This window comes from Neoarius graeffei, chromosome 16 (assembly GCF_027579695.1).
Source record: "Neoarius graeffei isolate fNeoGra1 chromosome 16, fNeoGra1.pri, whole genome shotgun sequence".
Taxonomy (NCBI): Eukaryota; Metazoa; Chordata; class Actinopteri; order Siluriformes; family Ariidae; genus Neoarius; species Neoarius graeffei.
Genome location: NC_083584.1, coordinates 64492180 through 64505170, shown reverse-complemented (window position 1 = coordinate 64505170; position 12991 = coordinate 64492180). Strand labels below are relative to the sequence as shown.

At 37.9% G+C, this 12991-nt stretch overlaps 1 protein-coding gene across 1 annotated transcript; it reads left to right on the top strand.

Annotated features, from left to right (window-relative positions):
• Nucleotides 1-5373: 5373 nt before the first annotated feature.
• On the top strand, nucleotides 5374-12693 carry LOC132900978 (T-cell surface glycoprotein CD3 epsilon chain-like). The gene is made up of 5 exons (XM_060943388.1): nucleotides 5374-5654; nucleotides 6459-6662; nucleotides 7543-7680; nucleotides 7769-7833; nucleotides 10183-12693. The coding sequence occupies exons 1-5, from the start codon at nucleotides 5582-5584 to the stop codon at nucleotides 10243-10245; spliced, it is 543 nt and encodes a 180-aa protein (XP_060799371.1). The 5' UTR covers nucleotides 5374-5581; the 3' UTR covers nucleotides 10246-12693.
• Nucleotides 12694-12991: the final 298 nt, after the last annotated feature.

The following is a 12991-nucleotide window of genomic DNA, read 5'->3' as shown; positions in this document are numbered from 1 at the left end:
CTGCCTACACAGCTGCATATCTAGATGATATAATAATCTACAGCCATGATTGGCTGCGGCACTTGGAACACCTGAGGGCCGTTCTAAAGTCGCTGAGGCGTGCGGGCCTCACAGCTAACCCGATAAAGTGTGCAATTGGGCAGGTGGAAGTACGGTGTCTGGGGTTCCACTTGGGTCATGGACAGGTGCGTCCCCAAATTCACAAGACTGCAGCGATTGCGGCCTGCCCAAGGCCCAAGACCAAAAAGGAGGTGAGACAGTTCCTGGGGCTGGCTGGCTATTATTGTAGGTTTATACCTAATTATTCGGATGTCACCAGCCCGCTAACCGATCTCACTAAAAAGGGGGCTTCAGATCCGGTCCAGTGGACAGAGCAGTGCCAACAGGCCTTCTCTGAGGTAAAAGATGCACTGTGTGGGGGGCCACTTTTACACTCCCCTGACTTTTCTCTCCCCTTTATTTTGCAGACTGATGCATCAGACAGAGGGCTGGGGGCCGTTTTGTCCCTGAAGGAGGAGGGCAAGGAGCGCCCCGTGCTGTACATCAGCCGGAAACTCTCGATACGTGAAAGCAAATACAGCATGATAGAGAAGGAGTGTCTTGCCATCAAGTGGGTGGTCCTAGCCCTCCGATACTACCTGCTGGGGCATCCTTTCACTCTCTGTTCAGACCACGCGCCCCTCCAGTGGCTCCACCGCACGAAGGATGCCAATGCACAGATCACCCGTTGGTATCTCGCCCTCCAGCCATTTAAGTTTGAGGTGATCCACAGGCCGGGAGCACAGGTGGTGGTGGCGGACTTCCTGTCCCACTGGGGGGGAGTCAGCTTCAGGCCGGACAGCTCCCCGGCCTGAGTCAGGCAGTGGGGGTATGTGGCAATGGGGGTGTAGCCAAGCAGCAGTCTGTGAATGGAGGGTGGGGTCAGGGAAGGTAAGTAGCTAAGTCATTCCACCTGCTGTCAATTAATGTGTGTGTTTGTTACAGGGACGGAGCATAAAAGGAGGGGGAGAGCAGAGAAAAGATGCTCCCAACCAGAATGCATGTGTGTGTGCGTGTGTGAGGCTGAAAAGCTAGATATCAATCTTTAAAAAAAATAAAAGTTTGTAAGAACCTCAGGTCCCACCTGCCGTGCTTCTATACTCCACCCACATCAGTGATTTGCGACACAGTTTTAGAACTGTGTTGGAATGTGTGAAAAAATATGACCTTACCCATTGGGACTTGACCTGATGGGATTAAGAGTTGTCAGTCGGAGGGGTTTTCACTCTTCTCATTGAATGGAATGGAATTTTTTACTCTTCTTATTGAATACCCCTCCCACTGCCAACCCTTTATCCCAAAACAATAGGACATAATTTTTTTGATGGCCAGTTAATTGTCCAAATCACTGGAGCAGATTTAAGATTTGTGCTTGATCCGTTCCTAAGACTGAACAGAATCACCTCAAGTGACCAAAAGGGTTCATCACAATGGGTAAGGTCATGTTTTTTCACACATTCCAACACAGTTCTAAAACTGCTTTTTACGACATCTTCATTTATCTATTATTCTTTTAAAGTACAATCATGACATACAGACTACAGAGATATTATTGTAGCTGAACTTGTGCTGAATACAAAAAAGTCATATAACTTTAAAAATACTGCATAGATTTGTTGAAACTGACAACAAAATCAGAGCATGCCAAAATCATTAGCATACCAGAAAATACGCTCAGACCCCAGATGGTTAAGCTTGGAAATTCAAGTGATTTATCCCCAGAATATTACAAACAGCCCCCCACCACCACCACCTCAGCTCCATTTTTTTTTAACTGCAATGACCCTAATATGCTGTCTTAATTATAACATATTAATAAATCAATAATTACTTATATACTGTGTATTTTATTAACATTGTTAATAAATTAGCAAAATGTTTTGTTTGTTAGATAATGCAGTTTGTTTTAATTGCCATATCCTATACAGCACGCCTTACAATTAAAAAAATGTTTTTATATCTTTGTGAGGACCACATGTCTCCACAATGGTAGGGATATCTGAGAATGTTGACATTGTGGGGACATTTCACTGGCCCTCACAAGGACAATATTATATACAAAACTTTTATTTAAAAAAACAAAGGGAAAATATTTGCTTTTCCATACTGAGGTTAAGGTTAGAGATTGAGTTAGGTGTAATATGGAGTTAATTTGCTGCATAGTGTCAAGAGAAGGTCCTCACAAGGATAGTACAACAAACGTGTGTGTGTATGTGTGTGTACTTTTTTTTTTTTTTGATGTGGCATGTACAAGAACTGGGATAATGCAGAACCCAATAAAAATTACAGGAGTTTTTTTTTTTTCATGCAGTCTCATATGAAGGTCATTTTCATTCACATGGGAGCAGACTGGACGTAGCGGTGTGTGATGAATTTCCTGTGTTCATTCGCTCATCCCCAGTAACTGCTTCATTGTGGTTTATATTAGTACAGCATTTTCATTTTAGAAAAATGAAACAACTGTGTTTATTATAAAATATCACAGGTAGGTAATAAATAATAACTGTGTAAGCGAACAGGAATGGGATTTAAAATGGAGTCTCGTGCACACCTCCAGCACTAAACTGCTATTTTAAAACCCTCAGATAAGCCAATGAGATTAAAGGTGAAGCAGTGCTTTTTATCCTTTCTGGTATCTGGTTAAATAATCAGGAAGTATGCATTGTTTCAGAAGAAGTGTGTGTAGTTAAAGGTGAAAGGTTGATAAGTTATTATTGGTAGTTGTGGTTGGACTTAAGACCAACCACACTGTATATGTATATGTAAATAAACACTGTATATGTTTATTTTTGTACACTGAAATTTGACTCAGTAATTAAAACTGAAGGTGAAAACTGGCATAAATCAGAAGCTTATATATTTATTTTTAAAAAGCATGCAGTACAAAATAGACTTAAAAATAATACATTAAGCTTAAGCAAAGCAACTGCAAGCAATTAATAATAATAATAATAATAATAATAATAATAATAATAAAGTTTAAAAGTGATATATGTTGCTTTTCACGTGTGTGTTTATTTGATGAAATATTTGTTATCGCTCAGGATTATTCACTCCAGATCCAGTTTATTCTGTGAAATTAAAACTTTTCTAAAATATCCATAACCGCTTATCCTGTGCAGGGTCACAAGCAAGCTGGAGCCTATCCCAGCTGATTATGGGAGAGAGGTGGGGTACACCCTGGACAAGTCACCAGATCATCACAGGGCTGACACATAGAGACAAACAACCATTCACAGTCAATTTAGAGCCACCAATTAGCCTCACCTGCATGTCTTTGGACTGTGGAGGAAACCAGAGCACCTGGAGGAAACCCATGCAGAAAGGCTCCTGTCGGCCACTGGGCTCGAACCCAGAACCTTCTTGCTGTGAGGCAACAGTGCTAACCACTGTGCCACCTCATCTCGTCTCATTATCTCTAGCCGCCTTATCCTGTTCTACAGGGTCGCAGGCAAGCTGGAGCCTATCCCAGCTGACTAAGGGGCGAGAGGCGGGGTACACCCTGGACAAGTCGCCAGGTCATCACAGGGCTGACACATAGAGACAAACAACCATTCACAGTCAATTTAGAGCCACCAATTAGCCTCACCTGCATGTCTTTGGACTGTGAAGGAAACCAGAGCACCCGGAGGAAACCCATGCAGAAAGGCCCCTGTCGGCCACTGGGCTTGAACCCAGAACCTTCTTGCTGTGAGGCAACAGTGCTAACCACTGTGCCACCTTTTCCAAAATATTTATAAAAATAATAAGAAATCTGATATCAGTCCCTCATGATGAGTACACCATGCTGTGGATTATTATGAAACAGTTTTAATCCAGCAGCAGTTTATTTCCATGAGAATCCAAGTAAATGAATTGGATTTGACTGTCATTCAGACTGACAAACACTGTGCTGAGCGCAAATGGAAAATATCAGAGAAAAGTCAAAGGTATAGTGCGTAACATTTTCTTAAGAAAAGTGACAAAGTTCAAATGAAAGAGTAAACAAATATTCTCTAAAAGATGGCGCTTCTGCAAGACTGTGTGCGAGTCGCCTCGTAAATCCTGAAATAATTCAAATATGTTACATGTAACATTTGAACCAGCCAGTGGAGCCAAAAGCAAATTTATACTGCAGCAGAACAATTATTTAAAATAAATAAATAAATAAATAAATAAATAAATAAAAACACCTTTTCTATTGTAATATGAGGTGGATTGAGTTCATATCTCCACCTGATGGAGCCAGAGGGTCATATGGCAAGCCAAAAGAGTCAAAATTCGATGAAAAACGACTCTGCAGAAAGTTTGTAAAATGAATTCTTCGTGATATATGAAGGTCTTGCCAAAAAGCATAAAAACTCTCATTAAAAAAGCATAAAGCAAAATGATAAAGGTTTAGGATTGTTTTCTGCAAAATACCTCTCTAATATTTTTTTTTCCTGAATGTTACAGAAATAAACCCACTCCGTCATACTGTTATAGGAAAATAATCAACAAAGGCATGGTGTTGATGAAACAAAATTACAGCCTGAAATTGGTTATTTTCATATAAAACAGCCGAGTGTTGTCTCATCTCATCTCATTATCTGTAGCCGCTTTATCCTGTTCTACAGGGTCGCAGGCAAGCTGGAGCCTATCCCAGCTGACTACGGGCGAAAGGCGGGGTACACCCTGGACAAGTCGCCAGGTCATCACAGGGCTGACACATAGACACAGACAACCATTCACACTCACATTCACACCTACGCTCAATTTAGAGTCACTAGTTAACCTAACCTGCATGTCTTTGGACTGTGGGTGGAACCGGAGGAAACCCACGTGGACACGGGGAGAACATGCAAACTCCGCACAGAAAGGCCCTCGCCGGCCACAGGGCTCGAACCCGGACCTTCTTGCTGTGAGGCGACAGCGCTAACCACTACACCACCGTGCCACCGCCAAGTGTTGTATTCCTCTTATACCACAGCAATTTGCCAGTGATTACAAATCTCTATTTATTAAAGAACACTGACTTTTTTTTTATCCATTTATGGTTACAGTTAACATTACCAAACAAATTAGTCATTCCCTCAGCAGCCTCTCTGTTTTCTTTTGTGCGTTTCATGTTACCAAGAAACTGCAATATTATATTCTATATTCTATAACTGATGTTATAGAAAAGTTTCATGAACATTAATTAAACATCCTCTGACCGATCAGAATCCAGAATTCAACAACGCTGTGGTATTAAAAATTCAAGAAGACTCCAAGCAGTTTTTTTTTTTAATAATGCGTGACTTACAAATAATGTGTGACAGGTGCAGATGGAACCGTGAGATTCTGACGGTGTCTACTTCCTGTAAAATGGTAACAGGAAGAAAGAAAGAAAGAAAGAAAGAGAGAGAGAGAGAGAGAGAGAGTAGATGAAATAGAAGTCGACAGACAAGAGTACCAAGAGTTAGTTGGATACTTGATATTTTCTTTGAAAGTCATTCTGCTACGTAGATATTTTGAATTTATTAAGTTTTTTTTAAGAAAAAAGAGTGAGCCAAGCTACGAGAAAGAGAAATATATCCACAAAATGAACGGAAGTCAAGTGATATACGTCTTTTTCTTCTTCGCAGTCGCCATTACCGTTGTGGCTGGGGAATCTGGTAAAAAAGAAAATTCTTTTCATCATTGTTACTTTTACATTTATATTTATATTTATATTTCACACGTTACAATCGAGAAAAGCTTTTGATGTTTTTTTTTTTATAATGAATCAACAAAATAAAGGAAATTTCATTATCTGCTACAAAGAATTTATCATTAAAGAATTAAATGTGATTCAGATTTATAAGACAGCAAAGCAAATCTTTTTTTTTTAGCATTCTGTCATTACATAACGATCAGAGCATTCATGTTAATACATTATAAAACATCCTTAATCCTGAATATGAGCCCTGCTTCTACAGGTCATGTGGTTTTTGCACATCTTTTAATAAAACATGGCTTTAGCAGCATATAATGAACATTTATTATTGGAATAAAAGATTTACCTGTTCAAGCTTCTTAGCTTCCTAAAAGCACAAAACCCTTTATGTGGGGTTCTACATTAGAACCTTGAACAGTTTCCTCAGAGAGTACTCAGTTTTTTAATAGTCATATGAAATGTGTATGTACTTTTGAAATCTGAAGTGAAAATCAATTCAGAAAATAAATTTTTACAAAAATCTGACACGAATCGTGTGCGTCTATGACGATTCCATTAATGTGCTCTTGTAGAATGAAAGGTAAAGGTTAAGGAATTTTAGCTTGAATTATTTATTTGAGATAAACGTTTGCAATGCGCACAGAAGTTTTGCATTTCTGTTCACTAGCGATCACGTGATGGGGGGGGAGTGCTCTAGGGTTTCAAATGTGAATATGAACATCCTCACTGAGGGAAAGTGTGTGTTCTGACATTCTGACTAAAGGATCTGTGGATATAAAGGATCTCACAGTCACGCTGGACTGTAAACTTAATGAAAAAAATGAGGTGACATGGTCCAAAAATGACAACGAAATTACTAAAGAACCAGCAGGGATCTTGACCCTAAGGAACTACGATGACAAGATGAATGGATTTTACAAGTGCAAAACAACAGAAAAAACGCATTACTTCTACATCAAGGCCAAGGGTAAGTGTATGTTAATGCTACATAAGATAATTAAGACCATTTTCCATTCAGGTCGCAACACAGTGGGAATTCTAGATGTTTTTGGTTGCAAAACAATCTGAATTAAAGCTATACCTCGCTCATTTTCAGGACACATATCAAAGCAACAATGAATAAAGCTATTGAACCCATCTTTAATACAAAGTCTCAGGACAAATCAATTTAAAATCTTTTATATGTTTGAACGATTCAAATCAAACCCAATTAAAGTGATTTTTTTAACGATACATACAAAGACAAAAACTATTAAAGTTATTTAAACACTATTGTTTATGTTGTGCACAAAGACAATAATGATTAAACTTATGTAAAGCAAAGACGATATCAATTAAGGGGGGGAGTTGTTGTTTTTTTTATTGTCATTAAAAAATAAGGTTTTCAGAGCCAATCTTTGGAGTACCAGGACAGTGAAAACTGAAGATACTGAAATCTAGTTTTTGCATTAACTTGCAGGACAACATCTAATAAAGCTGAATCAAAAGCATTCATGATGTTTAGCACGATGCTTAGCAACAACAATTCAAGCCATATGATGCTAAGCTTTGTATTAAGAACCGAGACAATAAAACCTCAAGCTATTTAACGCTAGCTCTTCTGGTTATGCAGCAGGACAACAATAATTAAAGTAATTTACAGATAATTTTTTGTGTTAAGTTACACAACAACACTAATTAGAGAAATTTAAAAACAATTTTTCACACAACCACACAAAATCATGTTATATAGCACAAGTTATATAAATTGTATGTTATAATAACTTATGTAAGTATTAAGAATATAAGTTAAAATTCTAGTTAATTTGTATTTACCATCTCTCATTCTCTCTCTCTCTCTCTCTCAGTGTGTCAGAGTTGTGTTGATCTGGACATGACGACTGCATCTTTGTTGGTAATCGGAGATGTACTGTTCACATTCGGGATCGTGGTTTTAGTTTACTTCTGCACAAGGAAGAAGTCTGGAACTGCTGCTCCTCAAAGAGGTAACAAACACGCATACACACACATTTAACGATGCACAGAAATACACGGGCACTACAAGCACTCTTAGAATTTGTTTCTGCGTTACAGCGATACCGGGACGTCAACCAAGGGGTCCAGCAAGAGGACCTCCACCTCCTGACCCTGACTATCAGGTAAAGTGTGTGTGTGTGTGTGTGTGTAGTAGTAGATTATTATTATTTCCAGCTGAACTCAATTCCTCAAACTGGTTTTGATTCACCAAGACATTGTTAAAATATTTAAAGTTCAAAGCTTTTCCTTTGAAATACTTTCATGGAATGTTCCTGGATTTGAATTTCTGCCATCCTGTGATGTCACAATGTGCTTTCCGGCTGTCCAATCAGCAGCAACGATTTACATTCATGTACATACTGTAAACACACCCACATTGCAGGTTCACATTGTACAGCCCCCTTTTCTATCTCATTCTCTCCTCTTTCTTTCTGTCTGTGTATCTCACATTATATTTCTTTCTTCCTTTTCTTTTTTCACCTTGATATTCTTTCCTCTAATTCTCCACTTCCTTTGCATTCCTTGCAACCTGCATTTTCCATCACTTTCTTTTTTTCGATTTGAGTTTTTCTTTATTCTGTCCGTCCTTTCTTCCTTCCACACTTTCTTTCTTTTTCTCTTCATCTTTCATTTCTTTCTCTTTTTTCAGGTTTTTCACTTTTTGTTCTTTATCATTTATCTTTTTGCCTTTTCCCTTTTTCCGTTTCTCCCTGTCACTATTATTATTTTAATCTCTCTCTCTTTTTTGGCTCAGTCTTTGGTTGAAGCTGATAGAGGCGCCTGTCTGTATGTGTGTGCTGAACTGAGTTCAAGCGTGTTTAAGAATGTAATTGGCGTGCCAACCTCAGGTAGTGATTCCACAGTCGTGGTGTGGCGCCACTGCGTACTGACTATGCAAGTGCCATGTTACATAACCTTAAGCTATACTGTGGCTGAGTGGTCTAGAGCGCTATCCAAGGAAGAAATAGATTTTGCGATGTTGGTTTGAATCCTGGTGTTGACATATTTCTGAGCGGGCTATTTTTTTTTCTATTTATGTACCGTAGCTTCTAGCTCCCAATCAGACAAAGGCTGAGCTCAGACCTGTACAGGTCTCTAGTTTCTTTTTATGTCTTTCTCTATTCACTTCTTTCACTTTCTTTCCGTCTTTCTTTACCTCTAACTAGCAGGTTACCTGGCGTTGCTTGGGTTTTGCAAAATTCTGGTTTGCCCCCAGACTTCCATGTCAAATTTGGTGAAGAGCCATCAAGAAATGATGATGTTAACCCAAGACAAACAAAAATACAAACATCTACCACTCAGGGGCCCACCAAGGACCCATGGGGCCCAAATATGGAATTTCTGAGTTCTGCCAAATTGTGGCTATCTCCTCTACCTATGTGCCAAGTTTAGTGAAGATCTGTCGAGAGTTTGTATTGATAAATGTTATGTGAAAGACATTGAGGGAGGGGGTGGGTGGATGTTGTGCCCCTCAGGGACATCCCTGGGGCCCCGTACATGAATTTTGTTGATATCTGCAAAATTTCAGGTCATCTCCGGACCTACTTGCCAAATTTGGTGAAAATCCATCGGGAAATAGTGACGTTAGCTCAAGACAAACAAACAAACAAACAAACTTTGCCACTTATTGTATAAAAGAAGACGATGATTCTTTCTTTCTTTCTTTCTTTCTTTCTTTCTTTCTTTCTTTCTTTCTTTCTTTCTATTTCTCTGTAATTACGTCTTTCTTTCTCTGTTCACTTTTTCAATCTTTCTCTCTTTCTTTCTCTCTAATCATTACATTCTTTCTTCTTTCTTTCATCCTATTTCTCTCTTTCCAATTACTTCTTTCTTTCTTTTTCTTTCTGTCTCTAATCACTACTTTCTTTTTTCTATTTATTTCTATTTATTTCTCCATCTCTAATGACTTCTTTCTTTCTTTCTTTCTTTCTTTCTTTTGTACAGTTACAGACTGTAGCCTATCTCTTAATCTACATAAAGTATTGGCCCCTCTACCTTATCCCTCAGTAGATATTATTTGGGAGGTGGCTCCTTCTCATCCAAAAACACCATGTTCTTTAATCTGTATGTGAGTTAGACGAAGATGATCACATGAGAGAACCACATGACTATTGCTGAAATGCTCTGTAACAGGGAGTGACAGAAGTAACAAAGCTGTCTCACATTTCACATGAAGCAATAACAAAACAAATGAAAATCTTCAAATGCAGCTTTTCCTCCAATGATTTAATCATCTAATCACTCACTAAATTTGAACCTGAAATATATTTTAGTCATGGCATAAATATAGATATATTTTCATAGACACTCATTCCTTCTGAGATGAACAATATCATATCAACAGCATGTTAACTTTTTCACACTTCTCTATCACTAATATCATATCACACCCTTGATGTACTGGATATGTTAATGTAGTAAAAGTATATTATTGATGGGGTTTTTTTGTTTGGTTGGTGGTTTTTTTGCAGACGCTGATCCAGGCCACACGTTCCAATGACGTGTACGCTCAGGCACAGCCACATCGGCGATAGTGGACCTCTAATCACTGGAACTTATTATAAACAACCACTTTAGACAGGCATGGGAAACCTGGCACATCTTGTGTTTTTCTCACACACACACACACACACACACACACACACACACACACACACACACACACAAAGAACCAACTTGTATTTTGATCAGTGTAGAACATTTCCAATAATATATTTTTAACAGTAGCTCCACTGTACCTAATAGTTTTGTCATAGTCTGTAGTTTTTGTTAAAGAAAAAGGAAATTCTCACTTATATTAATCAAAATTAATTGAATTAATCTAAAATTTGTGTCAGTATGAGGAAATAGGTACATGGCAGTTACACACACACACACACACACACACACACACACACACACACACACACTGTATATAATATAAATATGATATATTGATGATATAATGAGGTAATAAGACATTTAAAAATTTACTATTGTGTGACTCAAGCTATGATATACAGTTCTGTGCAAAAGTCTAAGGCACATGCATGTAAAGAAATGATGTCGACCAAAAATGGCTTAAAAAGAATGAAATGAAATGTTTCAACATTAAAAAAAATACCATAAACAGTAATCAGTAAGCCATAATAAATGAAACAAAGTCAATATTTGGTGTGAGACGACCCTTTGGTTTAAAAAAAAAAAGTAGTCGTCTCAGGTCCAGTGAGTGCAGTTTGATGTGGAAATGAGCTGTAGGTTTTACTGAGCATCTTCCAGAACCAGAACCAGTTCTTCTGGACACTTTGACTGTCACACTCGCTTCTTCATTTTGCACCAAAACCCAGCAGCCAGGGCGGCACGGTGGTGTAGTGGTTAGCGCTGTCGCCTCACAGCAAGAAGGTCCTGGGTTCGAGCCCCGGGGCCGGCGAGGGCCTTTCTGTGTGGAGTTTGCATGTTCTCCCCGTGTCCGCGTGGGTTTCCTCCGGGTACTCCGGTTTCCCCCCACAGTCCAAAGACATGCAGGTTAGGTTAACTGGTGACTCTAAATTGACCGTAGGTGTGAGTGTGAATGGTTGTCTGTGTCTATGTGTCAGCTCTGTGATGACCTGGTGACTTGTCCAGGGTGTACCCCGCCTTTCGCCCGTAGTCAGCTGGGATAGGCTCCAGCTTGCCTGCGACCCTGTAGAAGGATAAAGCGGCTACAGATAATGAGATGAGATGAGAACCCAGCAGCCTTCATTATGCTTTCTTTTGTAATCTGAAAAGTGCTCTCTTGTGTAATATGCTATTCAAACATTTTTTTTCTTCTGTAACATTTAATTTTGTGCTGGAAAACGAACGTTTGGACTCTAAAATGTTTTCGTAATGTTTTGACTTGATAATGTAGAGGTCATAAAATAGAAATCTATAACAAAGTTTGTATGAAAAAATTACAATAGGGTGCCTAAGACTTTTGCACAGTACTTTGTTATTATATTATAATGATGCTACCACAAAAATAAATGGACAAACCACTCAAATTTTTTAATATTTTACCCTTTTTTTAAAATTATCCTTTAGTTCATGGACCTCAGCATGTAATGTGACCTTTATATAGGTTCCTCAGAACCTATATAAAGATCAGCTTGGTTGATAAGTTTTAAAGTTTATATTGTATTTAGGACCATGTACTGTACTTGTACAAATATTTCCATTTGCATTCGGTAAATTTCATTTTCATTTTCATTTCCTCTTAAACTGTGAGGTTTGCAATTTGATTAATATCCAGTAAAATGCACAGCTCATAACTATGATAAACAATGATGCTTATGCTCCAGGATGTTATATTGACTCATGAATATAAATTTCTTTATAAAAATCTTTGTAAAAGTACTTTTAAATTTTGCAGTATTTATTTGTGTGCCTTGTTTTGGTTTGAAGAAATATTCAGATCTCATATTTTCCATTATGCAAAGGATTACTATTGGTTTCGAAGAGGGTTTTTTTTAATCATTATCAGTTTTTTCTGTATAAAGCATCCTTCCATTCAATAACCAAACGTATAGCGGTATACAATGATATTCACAGTCATTTTGAATATTTTTTATTTCTCTGTGTAAATATATATATGAACTGTCTAAACATTCATGTTTATACATTGGATTTGATTAGTTTTAGTGAAATAAAATAAAACATTGCATACATTTTAATACAAATTTGAAGCTCATGACTCCATTGCTGATTCATACAGAGTCACGCTTGCTATGTTTACTAGAAATGAGCTGGAAATATCTACATTACATTCCGTGGGATGTCAAGTTTCTGTTTTACGACTTGTTTTTAAACACGTCACTGTTCCAAACCAATCAGACGGGCTGACTCATGGAGATATAAACTTTTTTCATACAGTATGTGCACGTATGTATGCGAGCTTTTCTCTCATCTATAACATACTTTTTTTTAACGTGTCTAAAATGCTGTTTTTGTTGAGTTTGCACAATAAAGTTGCATTTGCAATACAACACTTATGCACATTTTTGTTTTTTCATCAATAGCCAGACATTATGATTAAAGATCATTTTAGTGACTGCAAAAGAAATTATGAAAAGATGTAGCACAAGTTTTTAACATTGTCATCACATCATTTTTTCATCAAATTTTAACTGCTTGTAATTATTTCATAACAAAATATCACAATATCTGTGATCTCAGACAAGTGTGTAGTGATCATTTAGAATTAATCACAATATTAACACTATATCATCACATCATCACCAGTATCCATGAGCAATCAGAAGAACAAAGCTTCCATTCAGTTCA

What these genes read in the sequence shown, in the direction of transcription:
- LOC132900978 (XM_060943388.1), top strand. Translation starts at nt 5,582, where the DNA reads ATGAACGGAAGTCAAGTGATATACGTCTTTTTCTTCTTCGCAGTCGCC. An exon ending in CGTTGTGGCTGGGGAATCTG is followed by an intron (nt 5,655 to 6,458) that starts GTAAAAAAGAAA and finishes TTCTGACTAAAG; the next exon opens with GATCTGTGGATATAAAGGAT. An exon ending in CTCCTGACCCTGACTATCAG is followed by an intron (nt 7,834 to 10,182) that starts GTAAAGTGTGTG and finishes GTTTTTTTGCAG; the next exon opens with ACGCTGATCCAGGCCACACG.